This window comes from Lagenorhynchus albirostris, chromosome 5 (genome assembly GCF_949774975.1).
Source record: "Lagenorhynchus albirostris chromosome 5, mLagAlb1.1, whole genome shotgun sequence".
In the NCBI taxonomy this organism is placed as follows: domain Eukaryota; kingdom Metazoa; phylum Chordata; class Mammalia; order Artiodactyla; family Delphinidae; genus Lagenorhynchus; species Lagenorhynchus albirostris.
The window spans coordinates 77618344-77645520 of NC_083099.1; the positions used below are offsets into that span (position 1 = coordinate 77618344).

Consider the following 27177-nt stretch of genomic DNA (forward strand, 5'->3'; position numbering starts at 1 on the left):
ATTTGGAATGAATGGAAAAATAGGGGTCTCTGCAGAGAAATATAAACTATAAAATAAGAATCAAATGGACATTTCAGAACTTAAAAATACAATATTTGAAATCGAAAATTCACTGGATTAGCTCAATAGTATAGTAGACAGAGAAAAGAATCAGTGAATTTGGAGGTAGATTAATAAATATTATCCAATCTGAAGAACAAAGAGAAAAAAGACTGGGAAAAAAAAAAAAAAAAAAGAACAGACCCTCAGAGACATTATCAGAAGGCTTACCATTCATGTTATTGGAGCACCAGAAGGAGAGGCGAGAGAGACCAGTACAGAAAAACATATCTGAAGAGATGACTGAAAAATCCCCAGATCTGAAGACATACATACTCAGATTTAACAAGCTCCAGCAAACTCCAAATAGGATAAACTCAAATATAAGTAGCTTTGACAGAGGAGAAGCATTTGGTTGGTATCATCTCTTTAAATGTGTCTATTTCTGAAAACACTTATCACATCATCCTTAGAAAATAGTAGCCTCATCATCACCACTTAAAGACCCATTGTACAGATTATATAATCTGGCCTGCCTACTCTTTCACCCCAGATCACATAAACATGGCCAGTGTCTTGCATGCTCAGGTGTGTAGAGTATAATTTATTATCTTCTTTATCACAAATTGTTTTTTTCATAAAAATTATCCTATCATTTTTCACTTAACACTGAATATTTATTTAGCAACTAAAAATAATTTCTCTATTTAAAAGCTTTATTGAACCTTGTGTATCTTCAGCCTTGGGAACTTGGTCACTGATGAAATTTCCATTAGCCCTTCTGGCAAATTCATCTGAGAATGCCTAGAAATACAAAGACAGTTTTAATCACTACAATTCTCTGTAGATGAATGAATTTGATTCATCAGACCTTCTGATCCTACATGCACAAATATTTAGGAGAGAACAATTCTCAGAGTATCATGTATTTTCATTATAGATTTTTACGTTATGAAAAATTCATAAATTCTATTTCTGTAAATACAAACTATGAAAACTATCAAAGATGTGAACAAAAATATAACTACAATACTATTTGTAATTGAGAAAAAAATAAACAGTTTAAAAATCCAACAGGGAAATGGTTAAATAAATTTTAGTATGTCCATATGTTGGAGTATTTATCAGCCATTAAAAATTATGTTTTCAAAGAATAGTTAATGGAATAGGGAAATGCTTATTTCATACTATTAAATGAAAAAAGAATGATACTAAATTACATTATATAATACCACGTTTAAAAGTCCACATATATAAAAGAAGACTAAGATGAAATACAACTAAAAGAATTTATGCATTTTTTATTGTTTAAAGTTTCTACAATGAACATGTATTACTTTCATAATCAGTAAAAGTAAATACTTTGTTGTTGTTAAAACTACAGTGTTAAGAGAAAGACAATCACAAGGACCCAAACACTTCAGTTTTTAACTTCCTATTTGTACCAGGAGAGAAACAGCTAGGGGAGTAGTGTTTTTGGAGCAAGAGGCTGGAATTCCATTTCTTTGCCTGGTTAGTGACACCCCAAAATCATCACTTTCTTCCTCCTTGTAAACAAGCAACAGGAAATTTTGTTGGAAAAAAAACAAGTAACATCTTGGCTAAAAGGCTGATACAATAATGGGAGAAGGACCAGGAGAGACTACAGAGCCAGGGTTCTCCAGGCACCAGGCACGTGATCTACAGGTGTAAAGGTGGACAGGTGTAAAGCTGGACTGGTTTGACTCTGGAGAACTAGAGAGGAGCTGCCATTTGGCCACAGCGAACTGTTCAGGCAGAAATCCATGTCCAAGGTGCCAGAACTTTTGAATGTTTAGGTCCCAGTGGACATCTGGAGTTGTATGTGACAAGTTTGGTTCTTAAATGCCAGCAACTGATTCAAATTTTTTAAAAATAGCCCAAATAAAGCACATCTAAAGGCTATGTTCCGACCATAGGCTGCTGTGTGCAACCTCTGTTACAGTCTCCACCTATAAATATTTCAATAAGTTTTGCTGATTTTTGTGAAAATATGACCAAAGCTTAACTGTCTTTAAAAGTCTTAAGAGAAAAATTGTCACAGCCACGTATGGAGAATCAGTACTATTTCCGATGGCAATAAAGATGTCTGTATAGACTAATCCCTTCACAAAATACTTGCAGAATTTGAATCTTTAGGAAAGATAACAAAGGCTGACGATGCACAGAAAGAGTGAGATTCGAGGGTTCAGATCCATGTCACAGGACTCACTTCCCTACAATGAACTCAGCCATTCATTCAAAAACTCTCAGCACTTCATGTCTCTAGTTCATTTTATGTGTATAAATCTTAGCTCCCAAAGTAATTATGATTTATAGGAGGGAGAGTACATGCAACATACCCATTCTGTAATCCACATCACTTTGTACAATGCAAGTCATAGGGAGGTTGTTCACAAAGCATTTATTGACTAGAAATGACTGTAGTTATGCAGGCCAACTAAATGGACCACATATTTTGCCCAGGTGGTTTAGCTGTCTGATTAGAATTTAGATTTGTTTGCTTCCAAAGTATTTAAAGGTAGTGTCTAGATCCAGAAAAAAAATTAAGTATGACCTAAAAATTCAGTTAGTCCAATGATCTATGGACATCTCTTGGGTTGCTAGCCTTAATCTGTTTAATTCTTGCATTATCATGGAACTTTTCAAACAATTAATATCATCTACTCTCCTGGACTCTAAGGACTTGCAGGGCAGGAATAATGGCCTCATATTAAATGCCTCTTGTTCCCCCATAATGCTGAGTCCAGAGGCTTACTCACAGCTGGTGTTCAGCAAACGTGAGCTGGTTGATGGACTCTCTGTGACCAAAGATGGTTCTGGTATTTCTGGTCTCAACCGTCTTACTCCTATGGGGATGTGCTGAGCCTTCAGTTGTATCTTATTCTGACATTCTCCTATTTGTAGGACCACAACTGAGCTTTTATATTATGTATTAAAATTTCTATGTTCATATGGAAGGAAATTCTATAGATTAGAAGAGGCTTAAGGGATATGTCAACTCCATTGCACTATTTGGGCCTTATTTGGATTCTGATTCAAACCAACAAGCTATAAAAACAAAATAAAATACTTATGAAACAGTTGGAAATGTGAACACTGACATGATAATTGATGAAATAAAGGAATGACTGCCAATTTCTTCTAGGTGTGAAATAGTATTGTACTTAGATTACTTTTGAAAAAGAATCCTAATGTCTAAAACAAATACTGAATTGTTTATGGGTAAAAGGTATATATGGGGATCTGCTTCAAAAACAGTATGGGAGGAAGGGAAATAAATGGAGATAGAGATGAAACATACTGGGCATAGGTTGATAACTATGAAGTTGAACGATGGGTACAAGGGATTTCATTATACTATTTGGTTTACTTTTGCATATGTTTCACATTTTTCTTAATAAGAAGTCAAATTTTTTTCTATATCCAAAAATGTGCTTGAAATTTGCCGTGCTGCAACTAGTCCACACTACTCTTTTACTTTCCTGTATGAAAATACATGAAAGAAACAACCTATCAGACCAAGAAGATACTTGAACACGTTAGGGCTCAGTTGCCAAAATAACGAGTAATGAGAAAGACTGTACCTGAATATTTCCATGATCACTTGGGTGCAACAGAAAGCAAACCTCTTGTAAAGTTGTGGGTTGATTCCTGCTACTGAATTTGAACACTTCTGAGGTGATTAATTGAGCAAAAATGTTTTTAGGAAACCCCAGATTTCCTGTTCCTATTGCTGGAAATGCAATTGAGTTTAAGGACAAACTCTCAGTGATTTCCAAACATTCTCTGATTATGTTTTCCATGATCTGAAAAGCACAAAGCACATTCTTATACATTTTGCCTGGAAATCAGAGTTCGAACAAAAAGAACAAGAATTTAGCAACTCTGTGATCTCTCTCTACTCCTTTTTCCTTTCAACAAAAGGCAGGTTAAGGGCAGTCAGAAGGGGAAAGGAAAACAGAGGAGTAAAAAAGGAAAAGTAAAGAAGAATGTGTGAGACCCTCCAAAAAGATTCAAACTCACTCAGCAATGAAGGAAAGACGCAAAGCAGCTACTGTTCTGTTCCTTCAGTCTCTTCCACTCTTCATGCCCTCACTTTTCCTTCCTCACTAAAGAGTGCTATCTTCAGTAATTCTTCCCCGAGTCCCAGCAATGGTTGAGAACTGTAATCAATTTCTATTATTAACTGGTCCTTGGGAGAAGTCAGCTACAGCTGAAAGAAATGGCTATGAGAATGTGCTGTTATTACAGAACAGACACAGCCAGGGTTCAAGCTACATTCTACTGAAAGGAGAGTCCAAAGGGCTACTTAATTTCCTGGAGAATTTAAAACCAGGTCCCACCTTGCGTGAAGATGTGCTGTCATTTGTCCAGTCCGGAGCCACCACGTGAAGCACACGGTGGCAGTGCAGATTGCAACCACTGGTTTGGATAACTGTGCCGACCTCAACAGCCACCCCTTGTCCAGCTGTCTTCAGCTCCTCCTGGAGCTTTTGTCCCGCTTTTTCCAAGAGGGCCTTGGAAAGGGGCCCTCTATTGAGCTCAAGATCCGACGAAATGGAGTTGACAACCACATCGGTCTTAAAGACAAAACCAACAATTTGTTTCAAATTGTAAGAAAAAGCATTCATCAAGGATTACTGTATTTGAGCCCCCGGGCTTGGCACAATGGGGGACAACTAAGATGATTAAGTTTTCAGAGATTGAAATACCACCCCAAAAGAGAGTGTTATTAGATACTTATTTAAATAACACTCTAGGACAAAAGAGAGCTGTCAAAGAGCAATACATAAATGGTATGGGATCACCAAAGGAGTCCAGAGGAAGTGCCTTCAGAGGCTAGTAAAGACACTATGAGCGATGTGGTGTCTGAGAAGTGGGAATAGTTGCAGCAGGCAGAGATGGGGAAGTCATTCGGGAGGGGCAACAGCATGGACAGAAGCATGGCAGGTTGTGAGCGGCAAGGAGATCAGTTTGACCTGATAGAGAGCTTCTGCAGCAAAATGGTGCCAGCCAGGCTAGAAATGTTACTCTGAGCACAGACTACAGAAGGCCTCGAGTGCCAAGCCAACTGGACTTTCGAGCAGCAGTGAAGAGCCATGGGAGCTTTTTCAGCAGGACAGTTAATGTGAGCAGATTGATCAGGCTTGACTAAGACACCAAGAGAAGACAGGAGAGGGACTGTGACCAAGTGATTGTCAAAGCTGCCCCACGTGGGTCACTGAGGAGTAATGCAGAGCAGGTCTTGGCTTCAGAGGGCACACACCTATGGGAGTGAAAGGCACGGAAGGAATGTCTTACTACTCAGCGTTCAAGGTGAATGAGGATTGGAACTCACTCCAATTACTGACCCTTGGCCAAAAGAGATTTTTGTTTATTTGCTTGTTCTTTTCAATGAGAAACAAAATTATTTTTAATATTTTGAAATAGAGCAACGCACATTCCAACCCTAGCTCCATCAGTTGTTAAATGTGGGATTTGGGCAAATTATTTAACCCCTCTAAATCTCATTCCTTCATCTGTGAAATGAGAATAATAATAATCCTGGAATCTGCCTCATGGCACTGAATAAGAAGATGCATGTCAAGCACTTAGTAGAGTGCCTGGCTCATAGTAAATAGTGTTAGCTATTATTCTTGTAATTATGATTTAAGCTTACTGTAAGTAGAGATCTAATTTTTTACAATCTCTTTCCATATTTTAAACCAAATGAAAAATATTTTAAACCAAGTAACAACTTGAACAAAACAGGAGGATGACCCACAGGATGGGAGAAAATATTTGCAAATCATATATCTGTTAAAGGACCTGTATCCAGAATATATAAAGAACTCTTAAAATTCAATAATAAAAAGGTAACTCAATTTAAAAGTGAGCAAAGGATGTGAATAGACTTTTCTCCAAATAAATATGCAAATGGCCTTCCCTAAGCATCCCTGCCCCAGGACTGCCCACATTCGCCCAGCTCAGGAAGTTAACACCTGGCACAGCAGGGGGCTTCCAGGACTGTTTGGATTAGTTAGAGCCTGTGTTGAAAAGGTTGCTAAGTACCTTTTTAAAGTATCTTTAAATACTTTAAATGCTAAGTATTTTTAAAAAACATGTCACCCCCTGGCAGAGCTATAAGAATTGTCCCCTAATACCCAGACCTTCCCCAGGTCACTTTCTACCTTCCTCCCTACATTTTCTTAATGGTGTTGGGAGCTGATGGTCCCTCAAACTCAGAACCCTCTGGTTCAGTTCCGCTGATAAGTTTACTGTCTTCCGTCCCCGTGTTATGCTCTAATTTTTCTGCATCTGCTATCAGTGAATGTGACAGGAAATTAACCTTAGATTTGCCAAAATATGACAGGTGTAAGAGCACTGAAAAAGCATAGAGGGCCTCGTAAATGTTAGGTATTATTGTGGATTTTCACACTTACTGGAAACTAGTGATCGGAACATGCTATCAGCTCCCCCGGGTAATTGGCCAATCTCAATTAGTGAATGCCTTGGTGAAGTAGCCCAATTTTCTAAGGAAACCTGTTTCAAGGCAGGGATGGAGGGCATGGGATTCTCCCCTTGATCTTAATCTCCCTTTAGCAACAGGCTAACTGGAGTCCCAGCACGCTGGTGGGTGTTCTGAAAACAGGGGCACTCACTGTAGCACTCTGCACATCTCCTTCCACCAACAGGATCCTCAGGCCTTCTGGGGACACCAGACTTGCTCCTTTTCCATGATCTTTTCTCAAGTTGGGCTGGACTGCTGCTGGTAAACTGGGCAGGGAAGCAGCATCAGGCAGGGTGTCTTTAAATATAATTTTTGCACTTTCAGCAAAGGCCTCAACAGTCTTCTCAGCTATATCCACAAGGTAAACCTCTTTCAAGCTGCATCCATCCTGTTTACACTGGAACCATTCCTTGATCGCCAAAATAATGGTCTGCACACACTGGGGTAGGGGAAAGCCGAAGGCTCTGGAACTAATAGCAGGGATGGCTATGGATCGGTACTTGTGTTTTACAGCCAAATGGAGACTTTCTTTTACAGCAGTCTTTAACTGCCATACACATTTCTGGGCATCATCACTCTTCCACTGGGGCCCTACTGCGTGGATCACATGGTGGTACGGGAGCTTTCCTGCTTTCGAGATGACGGCACAGGCAGGTAAGATCCTGGCCTTTCTTGTCTTCATTATCTGGTCACAGTCTTCTTGGAGCTCAGGGCCAGCTGCTTTTAAAAGAGCAGCCGCCAAGCCCCCCTTGAGCTTGAGTTCCTCATTGGCCGCGTTCACCACCACCTCGACGGGGAACTGGGTCAAGTCTCCTTGCTGCACAATCAGCGAGACTCCAGGGGCTAAATCTGTCTGAAACAAGCACCTCTGCCCACCATCCTTCTGTAGTTCAATAAAACAACCAAATAACCTTCTGACCTCACTTTTATAATACCGTGCTTTATCCTGGAAGAACTGACTGGCTCCTGGCTTATCAATATGGAAGCTTTTAACGCAGACCAAATCCCAGGCTTGCGTGACAATGTTCTTTCCCTCCAGGACTTTGGTCTTTGGGCCAGTTAGTAAAATGCCTTTTCGCTTGTTCTCAGGATTAAAAATTACCTGAACATTCATCTTCTTTATCTTTTGCCACAGTAGCTTTTCTGCCCTTAAGTAATCAATAACTAAGGAAGGCTTTACTTCAATCAATTTCTCTATTTTTGTGTGTTTTTCCAGGAAGTCAAAAAGCAAGTCATAGATTTCATTTACTTCTCTCACACAGCCTGTGATGATGACCTGGGCTGTGGTTGCTGAAGTTACCTCATGGATTATTACAGTCTTTGAGGAGGAATTGTGTTTCTTACGCAAATTGCAAATGAGCCATTTCCATTTCTTACTGTTAAGAACTTCCCTGTCTTCAATGTCAATGCACTTATATTTTAAGGCTCTGACCATTTGCTTTGCAGCTTCTAACAGGACTTCAGAAAAAGCACCAGTTAAGAGAACAGTTGTGCCCTCTAGCTCATAAACTGCAAGAATGTTCTGTGCTATAAAGAGAGACTTAGAGAATTCTGCACAGTCAACCTGTTGCAGAAACTGAAAAACCTCTGGGCAAACCTGAATGTTTCTCTGAGCCATGGTGTATACCTTTTCCTGGATTTCACACTTTACTTTATACACATCTGCAGGGAGTCCTTTGAAGTACATGTGTTGAGAGGCTTCATCATAAAAAATCTCCACCTCTGGGCACTCCGTGTGGAGATACTCCAGTACACCGCTGTGCGACAGAAGTGAATACCTTCCTGGAGAAATGGCCAGTTTTTGCTTCAGACTTTGCTCTTCTCTTCTCATTTCTAGAATGGTGCTTTCTATTAAGTCCTTGATCTGTGGCTCAATGTTTTGTACATCCTCTGATTTCCCCACTAAGGTTGCGATCCCTGTTAGTGCGTCAAACTCAATCAAAATCCTATCATCTTCTAAATTGTCTTTTATGATGTCCCATACTTTTGAATCCACTTTAAATGAGGTCACTGTATACTTAGACCGGATACCAGAGAATACTGTAGAAGCATCTTTTTGCCAGGTCTTGATTCTTGGTCTTCCTTGACTGACTAAGGTAGCTGCAGGTCTGATGATCACTTCACTGCCAAGCTGGCACAATGTTAGCTCACAGTGACAATGTCTCATTTCATCATTTATCTTGTCAATCAGGTGATTCTTCTTCTGCAAGAACTTCCATAAGGAAAGATCCAGTGATTCTCTGAATGGTGCTGGAAGCTTGATCAGAGGCTTCTCCTGTCCATACAGGGCTGTGCCCAAAGAAGTATAGTACGGGAACACAGAGAGCGGCATATTATTGAGGTCAAGTTTCTTGGTCATGATGGTGTCTAACACTTAAAGGAAAGAAATTAAGTAATCTCAGTGTAATATGTTTCAGATGAAAAAACAAGCAAACAAGCTTTCCTATTCTAGAGGAAAAAAAATCCTAATGTTTGTAGAACTTTGATGTTACATGCTATTAAAAAGCAGCACTACTCCCAGAGTGCTCAAATATAAACTGATGTGTATTAACACTGCACAGGGATTCCTTATTTCATGGAATAATTACTTTCCAGCCAAGAACACTCTATGTTGAAATTCTGTTAAATAAATTCTATTTTTCTGTTTTTCTGATAACACTGATATATCACCACCAGGTTAAGAAAGACAGAAGAGGGACTTCTCTGGTGGCGCAGTGGTTGAGAATCCGCCTGCCAATGCAGGGGGCACGGGTTTGAGCCCTGGTCCGGGAAGATCCCACAGGCAGCAGAGCAACTAAGCCCGTGCGCTACAACTACTGAGCCTGCGCTCTAGAGCCCGCGAGCCACAACTACTGATTCCTTGTGCAACAACTACTGAAGCCCACGCACCTAGAGCCCACGCTCCACGACAAGAGAAGCCACCGCAATGAGAAGACCGCGCACGGCAACGAAGAGTAGCCCCTGCTCGCTGCAACTAGAGAAAGCCCATGTGCAGCAACAAAGACCTGATGCAGCCAAAGATAAATAAATAAATTTATTTAGACATTTCTCCAAAGAAGATATACAAATTGCCAACAAACGCATGAAAGAATGCTCAACATCATTAATCATTAGAGAAATGAAAATCAAAACTACAATGAGGTATCATCTCACACCGGTCAGAATGGCCATCATCAAAAAATCTACAAACAGTAAATGCTGGAGAGGGTGTGGAGAAAAGGGAACACTCTTGCACTGCTGGTGGGAATGTGAATTGGTACAGCCACTATGGAGAACAGTATGGAGGTTCCTTAAGAAACTACAAATAGAACTACCATATGACCCAGCAATCCCACTACTGGGCATATAGCCTGAGAAAACCATGATTAAAAGAGTCATGTACCAAAATGTTCATTGCAGCTCTATTTACAATAGCCCGGAGATGGAAACAACCTAAGCGCCCATCATCGGATGAATGGATAAAGAAGATGTGGCACATATATACAATGGAATATTACTCAGCCATAAAAAGAAATGAAACTGAGTTATTTGTAGTGAGGTGGATGGACCCAGAGTCTGTCATACTGAGTGAAGTAAGTCAGAAAGAGAAAGACAAATACTGTATGTTAACACATATATATGGAATCTAAGAAAAAAAAATGTCATGAAGAACCTAGGGGTAAGATGAGAATAAAGACACAGACCTACTAGAGAACGGACTTGAGGATATGGGGAGGGGGAAGGGTAAACTGTGACAAAGTGAGAGAGTGGCATGGACATATATACACTACCAAACGTAAAATAGATAGCTAGTGGGAAGCAGCCTCATAGCACAGGGAGATCAGCTCGGTGCTTTGTGACCACCTAGAGGGGTGGGATAGGGAGGGTCGGGGGGAGGGAGACGCAAGAGGGAAGCGATATGGGGATATATGTATATGTATAACTGATTCACTTTGCTATAAAGCAGAAACTAACACACCACTGTAAAGCAATTATACTCCAATAAAGATGTTAAAAATAAATAAATAAATAAGTAAGTAAAATAAAAAATAAAAAAATAGTGGTGAAATGCAAAAAAAAAGAGAGAGAAGAGTTTGGTCACCAGCAAGGGGATAATGTTTGCTCCAGTGTGAAGAATACTTTCCAGCTCAAAGCAAAGCTAATCTAAGAATCATGTTATTTATTTCATCTTGTACAGTTGCACAGTTTTAGATTTCATAGATGACTTAGATTCTGTTAATACTTCTGAGAGGAGGAACATAATAATAATTATAACAGCTTACTACGTGTCAGACAATATTCTAAGTGGTTTACATATATTTAATGCTCACAACAAACCTCTGAGGTAGAGACACGATTATTATCATCCCTTTTTACAATTGATAGAACTGAAGCTAGGAAATGTTAGGTAACTCGAATAGGGTCACACAGACTGTAAAGATCTGAGCTAAGATTCAAGCCAGTGTCTGTCTAACCCCAAAGCCCATGCTCTTGCCCCTGTTCCAAGGGTTCCAAACAAAGAGCATCCTCACAATCATCAGAGAGCCCAGCCCCAGAGACTCTGATTCAATAAGTCCTGTACATCCCTTGTCCCTGCTCTAATCCCCTTCCTGCCACATTTACTATGACAGTCCCTGTGTGTGTGTAGGGGTACTCTTCTCCCCCAAACCCCTCCTCACTTTGTGTTAGTTATTAGACAGCTACAAGGGGTCTAAGCAGGAAGGGAATTAGAATGAACTCCAGTAACAACTTGGATTAAAACAGCATCCTGTGAAAAGATGTTAAAAATAACTTCACCTTGTGCACGATTGGCTCCTAGGCCTGGAGCCAGACCTAATGAAAAAAAAGTGGCCTTCAGAGGCCCAGACTCATGGCTTCAACTTCCCACCATGGCCTGGAACAGATTCTGAGTACCAGTGAGTACCACCATGTGCCAAGCACTCTGCAGGTACAATTTAATTTGATCCTCACAACATTCCTCTGAGGTAAGTAGTAATGTGAGCCCTCTATTACAGATGGAAAACAGAGGCTTTGGTGGGTTAAAGTAACTTCCCCAAGATCACAAAGCTAGTAAGCACCAAAGCCAGGCATTTGGACTCAGGTCTGTCTGACCCAAGAACCATCACAGATATCACCTTAAAGTGGCTTAAGCTCTCCATCCTGTTTTCCTCCTCTGTTAAAAAAAAAAAAAAAAAAAAAAAAAACGATATAACTGTGCAGGTTCTTAGGAGGATTCAGTGATGAGATACCATGGCAGAAAACACAGCAGAAGATCTCATGTAGGGACTTCCCTGGTGGTCTAGTGGATAGGACACTGCACTCCCAATGCTCCCTGGTCAGGGAACTAGATCCCACATGCGTGCCGCAACTAAGAGTTCGCATGCCGCTACTCAAGATCCCGAATGACGCAACTAAGACCCAGCACAGCCAAATAAATAAATAAATAAAATATTTTTTTAAAAAAAGTTCTCATGTACAACAAGCATTCGATAAGAGTTCCCTTCCTTAAGATTTTGTGAATTGGATTCTGTGAAGTTGAACAAAATAATTTCAGAGTAAACTGCCTAACTTATTCCTCTCAAATGATCTATATAAAGTACAATATTGCTAAATAAATTCTGTTTTTAATTCAGCTTTATCTACAGTTTGCTTCATTATTAACTCATTGTAAGTGGTGAAATATCCTACAAGAAAAATTAATGTTATAGATGTACAGGAGATTGGGGGAAAGTGGAGAAGTTAAGAGCACAGATTATGGGGCCAGACTACCCAGGTTCAAATCCTGGCTCTGTCACTTACTAGCTGTGTAACCTTGGTCAAGTTATTGGCCCTTCTGGTGCCTCAGTTTCTTCATTTGTAAAACAGGGATTACAATAATAGCAACGCCCATAAAGCAGTGTCTGAGAAGGCACTTGGTAGCACCCTGCAGAGCTGTGCAAGTGTAAGTCATATTCATAAGAAGACACAGCCAGAGAGAGAAAGGGAAAATCAGACACAGTGTATCTCAGACACAGAGAACAGGGAGTGAGTGAGTTTTGAGGAGAAGGTGTGGTCAACATAGTCAGATGGTGCAAAGAGGTCAGGGCAAAGAGCAACTTTTGAGAGTGCCCTACGAGTGTGGCTCTAGCATAAAATAAACCTGCATAAAATAGCTCCTATCATTATTCATACACATGTAACATAGACATTCTGAGGACACACCCAACTGCCCCATGCCCTCAAGATGATCGAAAGCCCCATAGTTGTCAACTCCCATCATAAGCTGGGAGGTTAACTTCTAGAGTACCAGTTCTATGTAGCTCTCCCACTGGGCCCAAGGTACATTTCCCTGAGAGAGATTTAAAGAACACGCAACAGAAGCTCATCTTTCATCCCTCTGCCCAAGGAACGCTAGGTCTCTCATTCCATTTTAATCCAAACCATACCTTCACCACAATTTCCCCAACTCATAACAGCTGAAAGGAGGTTCCTCCAAGTACCCCTATGAAACAGTTTACTTTAAGTGAGTGGCATTCCACATGATCCTATCTCATCCTCCCTCAGTTGATCCCAAGCACAACGTTCCTTCTTTCCCTAAGAAGTCCGGCTCCCTAATTCCTACTCCTCAGCCCTGACCTCTGAACATCAGTGGAATCTCCAAGCTGACCTTGCACATGCCTCAGAGAACTGGCAATCTATGTCTACGAATCCCTCAGAAACATTTCCCTAAGGTTCAGCTGGGCAAGGTTTTCACAGGGTCATTGCAAAGAACAATCCAGCAGGCGTCCACTGATCATGTGAAACCACCCCTATTAATTTCTGAATGATGACACTGACAAGTGAAGCAGGAAGTGAAGATACTTTATAGGAACTGTGTGTTTCTGAGTATTTCTTTACCTAATCTTGTTGAAGTTAACTTGAGAATTTCTACCAAATGTATAGCTAAAACAGAGATCACCTCTTTAAATACGGTATCTCAAAGACTCTAAGAATTATATATTTTTCAGTCTGTCACAAGTACAGACCCATGAGAGAATCTCCTCATATCTTTCAAAAACTTGACATTACTTCTCTAAAGTTTTGAATCACTGGATTCACTTAGCATGATATACCAGACGTACGGGATTGCTACTTGGATTTCCAAAAATATATATGGAGGGACTTCCCTGGTGATCCAGTGGTTAAGAATCTGCCTTCCAGTGCAGGGGACATGGGTTCGATCCCTGGTCGGGGAACTAAGATCCCACATGCCACAGGGCAACTAAGCCCACGTGCTGCAACTACTGAGCACACGAGCCACAACTAGAGAGCCTGTGTGCCGCAACTACAGAGCCCACACACTCTGGAGCCCACTCGCCACAACTAGAGAGAAGCCCGCACGCCTCAACTACTGAGCCAGCGCACCACAACAAAGGTCCCGTGTGCCGCAACTAAGACCCGACACAGCCCAAAATAAAATAAATGAATAAATAAATTTTAAAAACAAAAAAAACAAAAATATATACAGATAAAAATAAAATACATCAGAATTCAACTGTTAACTGTTAAGATCTATTAAAATGGTTTTAATTATGCTAGGTAAGGTTTACAAAATTAGGCTAATAGGTATTACCTTTTCTGTCGAAAAATTCAATCAGTGCTGAACTCTCGTCAGGAAAACATTCAATGCTGGCCACTCTTCCCCCTCCGTTACGAGGATTTTCAAATAAACATTTCAAATCATGGTCACGAACACCAGGTGGCAGGTTTTCAACTCGGACTGTTTTTGTCACTTCCAGAAGTCTTGCAGAAAGCTGAAGTTCTTTCACTGAATGGTGCTTGACACATTCATCAACAAATTTCAGGGCATCTACAAACCATAATCAATTAATCAATCAATCAAAAATTATGATTATATCTTTATATTATATAGAAGAAACTGAATATTAATTGAGATAAAGGAGGGAGGCTAAGCACCCAATTTTTAAATGCAAGATTTTAATTCCCACATGAGAATCTACATGCCTAAAGCTTCCAGTCTCTGAACAGCAATGCACATAGGAACGTGTTACCTGGACTGCTGACACTGAGTCGTGTGCCTGCCTCTAGTCACAGCCCCTTCCACCCCTCCTTGACATCACCACCTGAATGCACTCTCTACAATACAAATCTCCTCATTTCACTCCTTCCTCGGCTCCCCATTACCTGCAGGCATGAGTTCAAGCTCCTTGGCTAGGCTTACAATGCCCTTGGCTATCTGACTTCAAACTAATTTCTAAATGTCACCTCTTGTTATTACCGACCATTCATTTTATTTTCCACACTGCCACAAAACCCAGTGATTATTTTGAAAACTACATTCTCTTTTGCCTTTGTATATACAATTTCCTCTGTCTAAAGCGCTCTTCTCCAATTTTTTTACCCTGGTCCTGTTCCTCCTTCCAGACTCAGCCCAATTATCTCTTTCAAATTAATAAATATTGACGGTGAGCCCATGATGTAACAGGCTCCGGGCTAGGATCCGGGGATAGAGGGGATGGATATAACAGCTCCTTGAAAGTTCACCATCCAGGAGGGAGGAAGTCTTGAAAGCAAACAAATGGCCTATTTGGGGATCAAATGAGGTGGGAAGATTAATACTGGGAATCAGACAAGGATTCCCAGAGTAAGTAGTCACTGATCTGAGTTTTGAAGGATGAAGAAGAGTTTACCGGGTATTTAAGGGGAGGAAACATTTCAGGCAGAGGGACCAGCAGGGGTGTGTAGCAACACAGCACATCTGAGACCTGATAGCCTGGTACTGCTGGAGTATAAACTTCAAAGAAAAACCAAGCCACCATTCTTGTGTCCTCTTTCCTCCCATTCCCCACAGCCTGCTGTTCACAGATGAGGGAAGCAGCTTCTCCTCTTGCATCTTCATTGTTCACTTATGAATGGATTTCCTCCCTGCTCCACACAAGTTCCTCAAGAGCAGGAACCAAAAAATTCATCTATGTACCTACAGCAAGACAAGTACCTGGCACGTAGTAGGTATCAAGATTTTTGATCAATGAACAAAAGCAAGTCAACTTAGTTTTACCTTTATAAGAAATAATCATAAATTTGAAGTAATAATAGCTCCCTTTATTGAGTCCTTATCATGTCTCAGGTACTATGTTAAGAGCTTTTCAAACACCATCTTATTTGATCCTCACAGAAACTGTATTAGGTAAGTATTATTGTCCCCATTTTATAGATGAGGAAAGTAAAGCACACAGAGGGTAGTAACGTGGTCAACCTCAGATAATTAGTTAAATGGTGGAACTAGAATTTTGACTTCATGACCTGTGCTGGTTGATTAAGATCAACCATTCCACTGCCATGGCCGTGGAATAGTGAGGGCTTGGAATTGGAAAATTTCCTTGACTTCCAGAGATGGCTCTTCCAATCTCAGAAACTGTCCACAGACTCCTCACACAGACCTTAAAAAGCACTCACTTTCTGCATCACATGCACTTACTCATCCCTGCATATGTGACAACCATGAAAGTATTTCCGTAAAATGTTACAAAAAACCCAAACGAACTTTTTAGCCAACCTCACTAAGGAAATATATGGTAAAGGGGTAAGAGAACAAGCTCTATAGAGGTGGGCTGCTTCAGTTCAAATCCAGTTCTTCCAGTTATTAGCATCTCTGTCTCTGATTATCATCTCTGTGTCTCTGTCTCCTCAACTGTAAGATGAGGAATAATAATAATCTCAAAAGGTTGTTGAAAGGAACAAATAAATTAATACATGGAACAAACTTAGCATAGTACCTGACTTATAGTAACACTATATGAGTATTTGCTGTTATTATTACTCTCCAATAAGTCCAGTTTAGTAACACAGATCAATATTTACTCCTCCCAATGAGATAACACATGGGAAAACACTGAGTCCTTTGCTTGGAATCTCTTTAATAACCTGACTTTAGATTTCTGTTTCGGTGTGTTATTTCTGTCTTTCTGTCTGTCTGTCTCTCTCTCTCACACACACACAAACTCATGCAATAAAGTTTGACTTATTAAACATATCAGAGGGACTTCCCTGGTGGTGCAGTGGTTAAGAGTCTGCCTGCCAATGCAGGGGACACGGGTTCGAGCCCTGGTCCGGGAAGATCCCACATGCGGCGGAGCAACTAAGCCCGTACACCACTACTGAGCCTGCACTCTAGAGACTGCAAGCCGCAACTACCGAGCCCTGTGCCACAACTACTGAAGCCTGCGCGCCTAGAGCCCATGCTCTGCAACAAGAGAAGCCACCACAATGAGAAGACCGCGCACAGCAACAAAGAGTAGCCCCCGCTCGCCGCAGCTAGAGAAATCCTGCGCACAGCAACAAAGACCCAACGCAGCCAAATATAAATAAATAAAATGAATAAACTTATTTAAAAAAATCAGAATTTGGTTTCAGAACGAATTTGCTTCTCTTTCAAAATAAGAAAGCATCTGTATTAACTTGGAGTCCTCTCTTACTAGCTATTAGAAAGAGTGAAGCTTTCAGAAACGTTCCGTAATCTAGGTGTCCCAAATCCCAAAGTGTAGTGCAAAGTAGGCTGACAAATGGAGCATCCTTTGATCTTACCAGTATATTTTTGAAAGGTAACTACAGCAACATTAAAATCTTGTATTAATTCCACTTTAAAGTCATCATTGGTCAGGCCACTTATGTTCTCCACTAAGAAGATTAGCATCATATCAGTCACATTTGCCTTCAGATTTTCAAATGCAACCAAAGAGGAAATATTTTCACATCCTTCGGGGGCGTCTTCCTTTTTTTCTGATCTTCTGTTGAGAGAGATATTTGCATCTAGTTCTTCTGATGCATCTGATTTTAGGGAGACAAAAAAGGGTACAAGATGTTATATTTATCTACCGTGTTCTTAGCAAAGTAAATTATCATAAGCTAATTACACTGCCCTGTTCCCTTCCTGGTCTCTTGGCTAACTCAAATAAAACATATCTTAGGGGACTTCCCTGGTGATCCAGTGATTAAGAATCCCCCTTCCAATGCAGGGGACATGGGTTCGATCCCTGGGCAGGGAAATAAGATCCCACATGCCGCAGGGGCCGCACCTAGAGTGAAGACCCAACGCAGCCAAATAAAAAAATATATTTTTTAAAAAAAATAGATCTTAGAGGACTTTTAGCTTAATATAATTAAAATAAAAAATAGTACTTAATTGTCTATTAATATGATGATGATTATGTTCAATTTTATTACACTCTTTTCTGCCTTGTTTCTCTAAGGAACCTGCCTTGTTTTTCATAGCACTTGACATATATTTCTATCACAGCACCAAATTACAGTTATTGAACCAAGCTACTCCAAAGCAAGGGACATATTTATTCATCTTTGTATGGATGGCATATGGTATATAGTTGAGGCTCAATAAATGTTTGAATTGGAGAATTACTGCTTAGGTCACTGGAGAAGAGCAAGACTATCCCATGCCCATATTTGGGCATCACCTAACACATTATGCTCTGAAAAGCAATAATTTCCTATCACTGGAGAGAAAAAGGATACTTACGGTGAATGACTAAGGAATGCACATGGAAGATAAAATGGCCCAGAGATTTATGGGTATACCTCAAACTTAACAGAATAGCAACCACCCAAGCCAGCTTGTTCTGCTTCATCGTTGGCCATAAGTGAGTTACATATACAGTTGACCCTTGAACAACACGGGGAATAGGAGCATCAACCCCCTGCATGGCCAAGTAACTGCGTGTAACTTTGACTTCTCAAAACCTTAACTACTAATAACCCACTGTTGACCAGAAGCCTTACTGATAACATGAACAGTACAGTCGATTAACAGATATTTTGTATGTTATATGTACATCTACATATATTTTATGCATTCATGACATAGCTAATTTTTTCTTAATTTGTTCAATATTTCTACGCTATGCAGTTCATCTGTGAGTTTTTTCAAATTTCCAGAAATTTTCAAATATATTTATTGAAAAAAATCCACGTATAAGTGGAGCCACGCAGTTCAAACCCATGTTGTTCAAGGGTTAACTGTATACAGGAGGTCAGTCTCACTCTGATTGTGCAATGAAGCATAATGAGTATGTTTATGATCTTTAGACATTCTGTGAGCAACTATTCAATTAGCACCCTTATGTTCAAGGCACTGGTTGTGTGGAGATGGGTGCATACAAAAAATGCTAGAAAAGGAAATTACCACTTTTCTAATGGATGTATACAAAAATAAATAAATAAATAAATAAGAAATGGAACTGACATTTGTAAATGTTTTATCATGGCAGAGTAAAATGCTATGTGCTCACCAAATCCATTTTGTTTTCTTCCTAGGCAACATTTCCCAGACTTCCTACAGTTGAGTTCCTACAGTAGAGTTCATGTGGCTAATGGAATATGGGTGGATCTGGTGAACTCCATTTTCCAGACCTGGCCAATCAAATCTCCTTTACGTGAATCTCCTTCTCCCTTGCAGTGACCTTGGAGGCCACATATCACAGATAACGGTGTCAAAAAGATGGAAGGAGCCTGGATTCCTGAATAATTGTGTGAAGCAGTCTAGACTCTCCCCACCACCCTAGCTGCTGACTACACTGAACTGTGATCTGGGGGGCTTGTTTGTTACAGCAGTTAGATGACCCTGACAAAAACTCCTGTTATGTGCTGGATGTGACACCACACAAACACACACTCATGCCAAATAAAAAATAGCTTAAGGATTCGATAACAACATAAGTTAGCATTCAGTGAGACAGGCATGACAAACCGGAACGACTACCGGAGTTGGGGTGAGCTATATGAGCTCGACCCTTGACTCTGCCACTCTTTAGCCACGTGACCTTGGGCACATCTCTTAATTACAAAATGAGATGATTGGACTTAAGTGAATGGAAAGAGCCTTTCCACCAATATAGTTTATAACCCCATGTCTATTAGAAGCTTCATCACGAGAGTGGCTTGGTTGACTGCCAAATAAAGTCAACTTGATTGTGTCAACGATCAAGCCAAGAATCCAAACCAGGGAGATGAAGGAACTGGGCTGGCCTGGAGTGGCTTCAGAGAAGAGGAAGAACCTGAGTAGATCCTGAAGACTATCCTAGAATTTAGGTAGAGAAAAGTGGAGTAGAATGTATTGTGAGCAACAGAAGTATAGGCAGAGTGCCGAGACTACACCAAAACCATTTAGGAAATGGTGGCAATTTGACAAATGAAGCTTAAGGAGCACTTGTGCAGAGGTGTAAGAAATGAGGCCACGTATGTGATATCATATGGTATTTGTCTTTCTATGTGGAATCTAAAATACGACACAAATGAACATATCTACAACACAGAAACAGACTCACAGACATAGAGAACAGATTGGTGGTTGGCAAGGGGGAGGAGGGGTAAGGGAAGGAAGGATTGGGAGTTTGGGATTAGCAGATGCAAACTATTATATATAGGGTGGATAAACAACAAGGTCCTACTGTATAGCTACTAGGTTGCTGGCTGTTTCCTACAGCAGATGGGACGAGAAGAGCTGCCGCTGGTCTGGAGAGCTACACCACATCCTGCACCCAGCGCTCAGAAAGCAACACTAACTGACTTAGCCACACACAGCACCCACTGTCACATCATGTCCTTGCTTCACAATGGCTGGATGGGCACAGGTAGACTCTGAAGGTCAGTTCATCCACCTCCCGGGTACCTCTTTATCCTCCCATCAATTGCAAGGTGTCTCCCAGCCCCCACAGAGAGAGCTGTTCCCATCCTTCTGACCTGAACCCTTAGGGCTCAAGAGGCAACCCTTGCACAACTGGCTAGGAGGATGGAGATGATGCAGCCCAAAGCATCTCTCAGCTAACAAACCCTGCCTTGTGAAGTCAAGAAGAGAAGGATGACCTCCGCAACACATAGTGTTTAATATTGAAAGCAAAACTGCCTGGTGGATGAAAAGTTACCTGATTCTTTGACACGTTCTTTGGTCTTGGATTCCTGAAACCCAAACAATAAAGTAGCATTAATAAATTACTAATAATCTCTTTACATTAAGAAAGTGTCCCTAGGACCAGACTGGAGATGTAGGGTCTACAGAAATTATAACTAAAAGCACAGGCAATGATGCTGTTTAATATATAGCACACAAATCACCTGTAAAAACGAGTCACAAATAAAAGAAACCCCAAAGGAGCACCAAGTGTCTGAGGTAAGACCTAAGTCAGAGAAATAATTTAGCTCATGTTCGTTTTCCCATTTAACATCTATTGAGTGTGTACTATTAACAAGCACTAGGCCATGTGCTTTCCTAAGGCTGTCTCATTTAATCCTCACAACAACCCAATAATCCAAAGAGGTCAGTACTATTACTATCCCATTTTACACTTGAGGAAATACTTAGTACATTACAGTATAGATCGCTGGCCCCTCTAAACCATGTGAAAATGAAACCAATATAGCAAGTACCTGGGACAAACAGACCCAAGATTTTACATCTCAAACCACCATTATGGTAACCCCCCAATCTTGATTTTTCAAAAGCGTCAAAAATCAAACAAAAAGTGCTTCTTCTTCCATTATTTCATACCTACCCTATCACCACTCTCACTCCCTCCACATCTGTAAGTTGCTTTCCTCACCCCAGTTTGAGCTGTACTTCTCATTCCACTGTATTTCCTCATCGTGGTTCCCATCCCACACACCTTGGGAGAACACCCTACTTCCCTTGTAATCACCCCTTTCCTTACCATTGTTGGAATTTTCCCCTCCTGGACTTCATCCGTGGCTCTGGGCAACTGGACAGTTAACTTGAATGTTCCTTTTCCTGGCCATACTAACTCGTGGTTCTCTCTCGCCAGAACTTGCTGCCGAACTGAAATTTTTTTAAAAAAAGGCAACTGTTAAAGCAATCTTTGTTCACAAAATTATTCTGTGATTTCTGTAGGCTTCATCATCATCAGTCAACGGCTTGGTCAATTTCTCAAGAGAGGCTATGTGTGGTGAAAAGGGGGAAGTTTAGCAAGCAGACACAGATTTGAATTCTATCTTTAAACTTACTTTTTTAACGCTGAGCATGTTCCTTAATAAGCCTTATTTACAAAATCTCAGTCTTCTTGTCTATTAATTAATGAAGACTGTCTTGTGTGGGTGTTAACATGGATTAGATTCAAGAAACATTATAAAGAGCTTAGTACAGTATGTGATGCCCAGTAGGCACTCAGAAAGGTAGCATTATTTATTCTACAGTGAAAGGAAATAATTAAAGCATCCCTCACTGTGAGCCAGGGATGCTAGGACATGACATTATGAAAGCCATGTTTTAGGAAAGTGACTCAGGTGAACATAAGCAGAATAGCAAGGAGCCTCATTAAAAAGGTATTTCAATCAATTCTTTAACATGTGATGATAAGATGGGAGAGATTCTTACCAAAAAAAAAAAAAAAATTAACACATATTTGGCAGCTGGGCTGTAGTGGAAGAAAAAAATGAACAGTGGACATGAGTCCAAAGACCTGGATTCAAATTCCAACTCTGCCACCAACTAGCTGTGTCATTGAGAAAATATCTTAACTTCTTGCGTCTCAGTTTCCATACTTGAACCAGTGTCTGTGAATGAATTTTGTGACACCCATAAGAGCTGTGTAACTGTAAGTTATTGTACAATTATAAGAAGGAGCAGTCAGAGAGAGAAAAGGAAAAGCGGTGTATCTGAGACAGTGGAGAACAGGGAATGAGTGAGTTTAGAGGAGGAGGCCTGGCCAACGAAGTCAGGCGGTACAAAGAGGTCAGGGCGAAGGAAAACCCTGGAGAGTGCCCTGCATTCACAGGTGTGGGTCTGCTATGGATGTTGGGCTACTATGTTGTATTCTGATATGGTTGCCTGCTGAGGCTGAAGATATGGGTAGAATCTTTCATCAAAAGGGACTTGAGGCCTTCCCTGGTGGCGCAGTGGTTGGGAGTCCACCTGCTGATGCAGGGGACACGGGTTCGTGCCCCGGTCCGGGAAGATCCCACATGCTGTGGAGCCGCTGGGCCCGTAAGCCATGGCTGAGCCTGCGCGTCCGGAGCCTGTGCTCCGCAGTGGGAGAGTCCACAACAGTGAGAGGCCCGCGTACCGCAAAAAAAAAAAAAAAAAAAAGAGGGACTTGAATAGCTTTCCCACCTCAACCATCCATGAAGAGGATGAGGGAGGTAATGACTTAATTGGATGCCACCTCAAAAACAGGCCTCAAAAACAATATGAGAAGGAATGCCAGACTCTAATTTCATTCTTTATGAGCAGGGTGGGTGTTTTTGCATGGACTCCTGATAAGCTGTCCTAAGCTGGAGTGAGGACTAAGGACTGGATAGGACCCCTGAGCCCAGAGAGCAGGCTAAGTTTTATAAGCCAAGCTATCTAGAGTCATGGACCTCTGTGTTACATTCCTTTTAATACTCCCTATACTTTGGTAGAGTCCTGCCCAGGTATCTACATGTGCCAGCGTGTTCTGAGATTGTGTGTAATATGTACGGGCACAACTATTTTAAGAGAGCAAGTGGTAGCAGTAACAGCAAGTGAACCGCAACAAGGAGAAAGTGAATCTGGGAGGAAGAAGAGCTGAAATGCTACCATCTAAACACCCTTACCCATGTGGACAGGCTCTCTTCTGCACCAATCTCAGACCATCCATATTTAATTTAAGGAGAAGCTGACAATAATCAGGAGCAAAATTATGACCAGAAAAGATGATAAATGTACACATCTGAAACAGGATTTAAAATCGTTTTTTTATATAAATTTTTTTTATTTTATTTATTTTTGGCTGAGTTGGGTCTTCGTTGCTGCACGCGGGCTTTCTCTAGTTGCAGCAAGCGGGGGCTACTCTTCGTTGCGGTGCGCACGTTTCTCACCGCGGTGGCTTCTCTTGTGGCGGAGCACGGGCTCTAGGCGCGCGGGCTTCAGTAGTTGTGGATCGCAGGCTCCAGAGCTCAGGCTCCGTAGTTGTGGCGCATGGGCTTAGTTGCTCCGCGGCATGTGGGATCTTCCCGGACCAGGGCTTGAACCCGTGTCCCCTGCATTGGCAGGCAGATTCTTAACCACTGCGCCACCAGGGAAGCCCGGGATTTAAAATCTGACAAGGCAATTTACACTCGACTTTTCGGAAATTCAGCCAATTATACAGAAGTACACAGCTTCCAAGTAGTTTCTGTTTGCTATCCACTCATTTCTACAGAGGAGTGCTTTGGGGCTCATTCTTATTATGTGAATGATAAGAATCAAGTTGTGTTACACTATAGGCCTGCACCTGTTGTGGCCACTTCCTTCCCTGGAGGGCAGAGGGTGTTCCTGTGGAAGAAGACCTTTGTCCGAGGGACAGTGCTGGGGTAGGTAATATGATGTTAGCAAACTCCTGACCACTTGCTTCTGAGAAAGCCATTCCTCTGGGAGGAAACCAAAACTGAACAGGGACTTTCCACGCCTAAGAACTTTGACCATACAAAGAGCTGCACTAAGCTGTGAGTGTGGCTGGGTGGGTACTACTGCAAGAAGGGCATTAGAGCAGTCTAGAGGTGGGTGAAGGGAGAAAGCAGGCTGGGAGATGGGAAGGAAGAAACCTCGCAGGGAGACTGAAATCACTTCTGCTTTGAGGACTAGAACAGAATGATGTTATCACCACACAATTATATTTTTGCTGTTTGTATTTTTACGAGGTTTGTATTTTCTACAATTATTTCCCTTTTTGTTCATTCAGGGTCATCAACAAACAACAGGGATTCTCAGACTTTAGCGAATCAGTGTCATCTGGGGTGCGGTTAAACATGCAGATTCCCACCCACCCCACACTCAGGGTACCTGAGTCTCTAGGACAGAGCTGGGAATGTGCCTGTTTAACCCGTTGTGATTTGGATGCAGGGGGTCTGTTGCCGCAATGTGAGGACTACTCTTGAGGATAATGGGATTTTAAAGAAGAAAGAAGTGTCCCTAAGGGCCAGGTCCATGGTGATGTTGATAATCTGATAATCGGAATCAAAATGGTAAAATCCTTTGAGGAAAAGTGAAGCCCCGGGGAAATGGCTTACATTGCACAGATGCCCTTTTGAGCATTGCTTGGTGAAATTAACCCTTGGAAAACTTTTTGACATTGTTCTAAGGGCTCTGAGTCAGGCAGGTCTCCTGACCCCTGCCCACCTCGCTTCCTTCACACGGGTCTGTGCACCCCTCTCTTCTCTGGGTTTCATTCTTTCCTTTCTGCATCCCTGCCCTAGAGCATTCCAATTGCTCTGATGGCCTCGTAAGCCTCCTTGCTTCTCCTCTGACCCAAATGCTTCTCCAAATCCAGCAACAGGAAGGCAGGGTCAGTGGTTGCCCACATCCTTGCCTTTGAGATCCTGATGGAAAAAACTGTGCACTGGGAGAACAGCAGGTCATGTGCTTCCCAGTGCAGACCTGGTAGGTGTCTCGAGCAAGCAGATAACTGGTGGGTACTTGTCCTCCCGCTTCCCTAATAGCAACAGCATGAGGAGAGGTTAACTCAGCTGCTCAATTGCCTATGGGGAGGGAACTTCCCCCTCAAAGTTCAAAACTCCTAACCCTCAATCAACTCAGAATGCCACCCCTGCTCCCAGCCTGAGGACCACCCTGAAACCAACTGGAGAGGTTCCAGCAGACCCTCGACGAAGATACGGTGCACTGATCAACAGTACCCGCCTTTCCCCTCCAATAAGTCTCTATATTTACATGCAGACAATGAGATTCTAGGCAGTGCTTCTGCCCCTCTCCCAAGTGATCCCAGAATCACTGGGAATCTCCACCATGGGGAAATCCCTGTGACTCCTCACATTGCTTAGCTCCCTCCATCCTTCCCCATCTAAAAAATAAGAGAAAGCACAGGGGCTCTCCCTCTCTCTCTCTCCCAAGCGGAGCATCCTGTAGAATCAGTTACCAAATCCAGACGGTACGCAAACATGCATCTTCCATCCCCATGCTGACTTTCCTTGTTCAAGGGCTCACTGGTCCTCACTTGGACATTGCATGACACTCTTCAAAGGTCTGATGTCCATGGTCTCTCCCAACAGAAATCACTGTACTTATCTGCAACCAAACTTATCTCCCAAAAGTATATTTGGACATGGCTCTCCCCTGCCTCCCTGTGGGGGAAAGTTCATACTCCTTAGCACGTCATGCAAGGTCCTCTTTTATCTCAACCCAATATTCTATTAGCCTTAATTTCCACCCCACTTCTTTTTAAAAAGGAAGTTTAATAAAAGAAGGCCTAAGATTTTTTAAAATACAAGCACCCCCTTTGTAATCTTATAAAATTTCCCAGATCCCACCTGTTCTTTTTAGAGCCAGTCTCCAGACCTCGCTTGTGCACAGAGATAAGGAAAGGGCTCATTCCTCAAACCAAAGCTGCCCAAGGGCGCCCAGCACTTCCCTGGAGATGCCTTTGCTCTCCCGTCCCCAGCACTGCAGCCAGCTCCCATCTGAAGAGCCCTCCCCAGTATCTCGCCTATCAAGAACTGAATTCACCCTCAGGAGTCAGTTTAGATGTGACTTTCCTGGAAACCTTCTCTTCCCTTCAAATTGTGTTCCCATAAAACCTCTGGCGTTCCAGAACTGCGGCTTTCATAGGAAGAAGACAAAAATTGCAATGGCATTGCAGCTCTGCCCCTAACACACGATGCCACTACACGATGTAGCCTCGTAAAATGAGGTGGGTGCACCAGCTCTCAGGCAGCTCCCTTCAGTCACACGGTGCTAATGTTTATTTAAACCACCTGGGAGGTCTGCCACCAGCTCCGGGAGCGCCTGGAAGCGCCGCGCACGCAGCGTCCCCGACGCGCCTTGTCTATTCTGCGCGCCCCACGCTCTTTCCTACACCTGCTGCCGGAGGCGGACGAAATCTCCCGCCCCGCGCCCCAGCCCCAAGTTTCCCTGGAAGGAGAGCCCCCGCTGTCCCCTCTCCCCCGCACCCCTTGCCCCCCTCACCGTCGTCGAGGTAGAAGAGCACAAGGAAACGAGGCGGGCTCCCCGGCGCCTGGCGGACCTCACACTCCCCGCCTCCTGATCTCTTCTGGCTCTGGAAGTACATCTGCAACTTGGTGCTCAAGTTCTTCGGGGGGTGGGGACCCCAGGACCCTTCGACCAGCAGCGGGAAGGAGCCAGGCGCAGCCATCCTCCTCTCCGCTGGTCTGGCTCCGACTGCAGGCCCCTCCCAGATCCCGGTGGTTAAACATCTTTCGCTTTCGTTTCCCAGAACACTCCTCCCACCCTTAGTTCCTGCTTTTGGAACTTCCCCAGCTGCCCCAAGCTGGGACTAGAAACCACCGTCCTCCCGACGCCTCCTCCCCAATTCTTCACCTTCATCTCTGGACCACGGCAGAAGGTGGTATCGCCTTCGTGGCCTCCCTGCATCTGTATACGCGGGACCCTAAGCTCAGGGCACTCTCTGCCACTCACCCAAGCCACAGGTGAAATCAGCAGCTCTGGTCACTGGACCTTGCGGAAACACGAAGAAAGCTTAATTTTTGCCGCAGGCCGCCATTTTACAAACTCTGATTCTTTAGAATGTCTGGGGCCCATTTTCAGTCTTCTTTCGACAGTCACCTAATTATCAGAATTTTACCTTGCTTCCCTCCTGACCTGTTAATATTCTGTGTCTAGAGATGTGGGGGAGACAGTACATTCACAGCTGTCTTTTTATGGAATACTGGCTAGG

At 42.3% G+C, this 27177-nt stretch overlaps 1 protein-coding gene across 2 annotated transcripts in view; it reads right to left on the reverse strand.

Annotated features, from left to right (window-relative positions):
• Positions 1-26635, reverse strand: part of PARP14 (poly(ADP-ribose) polymerase family member 14) — a 49707-nt gene extending 23072 nt beyond the window's left edge. For both annotated transcript variants that reach the window (XM_060150479.1, XM_060150478.1), the window contains exons 1-9: positions 26448-26635; positions 21226-21350; positions 20443-20476; positions 17093-17335; positions 14121-14357; positions 6702-8923; positions 4404-4640; positions 3645-3866; positions 765-843 (exon numbers count right to left, since the gene is read on the reverse strand). In XM_060150479.1, coding sequence (XP_060006462.1) covers positions 765-843; positions 3645-3866; positions 4404-4640; positions 6702-8923; positions 14121-14357; positions 17093-17335; positions 20443-20476; positions 21226-21350; positions 26448-26634 — 3586 coding nt within the window. In that variant the 5' untranslated portion in view covers position 26635. The remainder of the gene's footprint in view (positions 1-764; positions 844-3644; positions 3867-4403; positions 4641-6701; positions 8924-14120; positions 14358-17092; positions 17336-20442; positions 20477-21225; positions 21351-26447) is intronic.
• Positions 26636-27177: the final 542 nt, after the last annotated feature.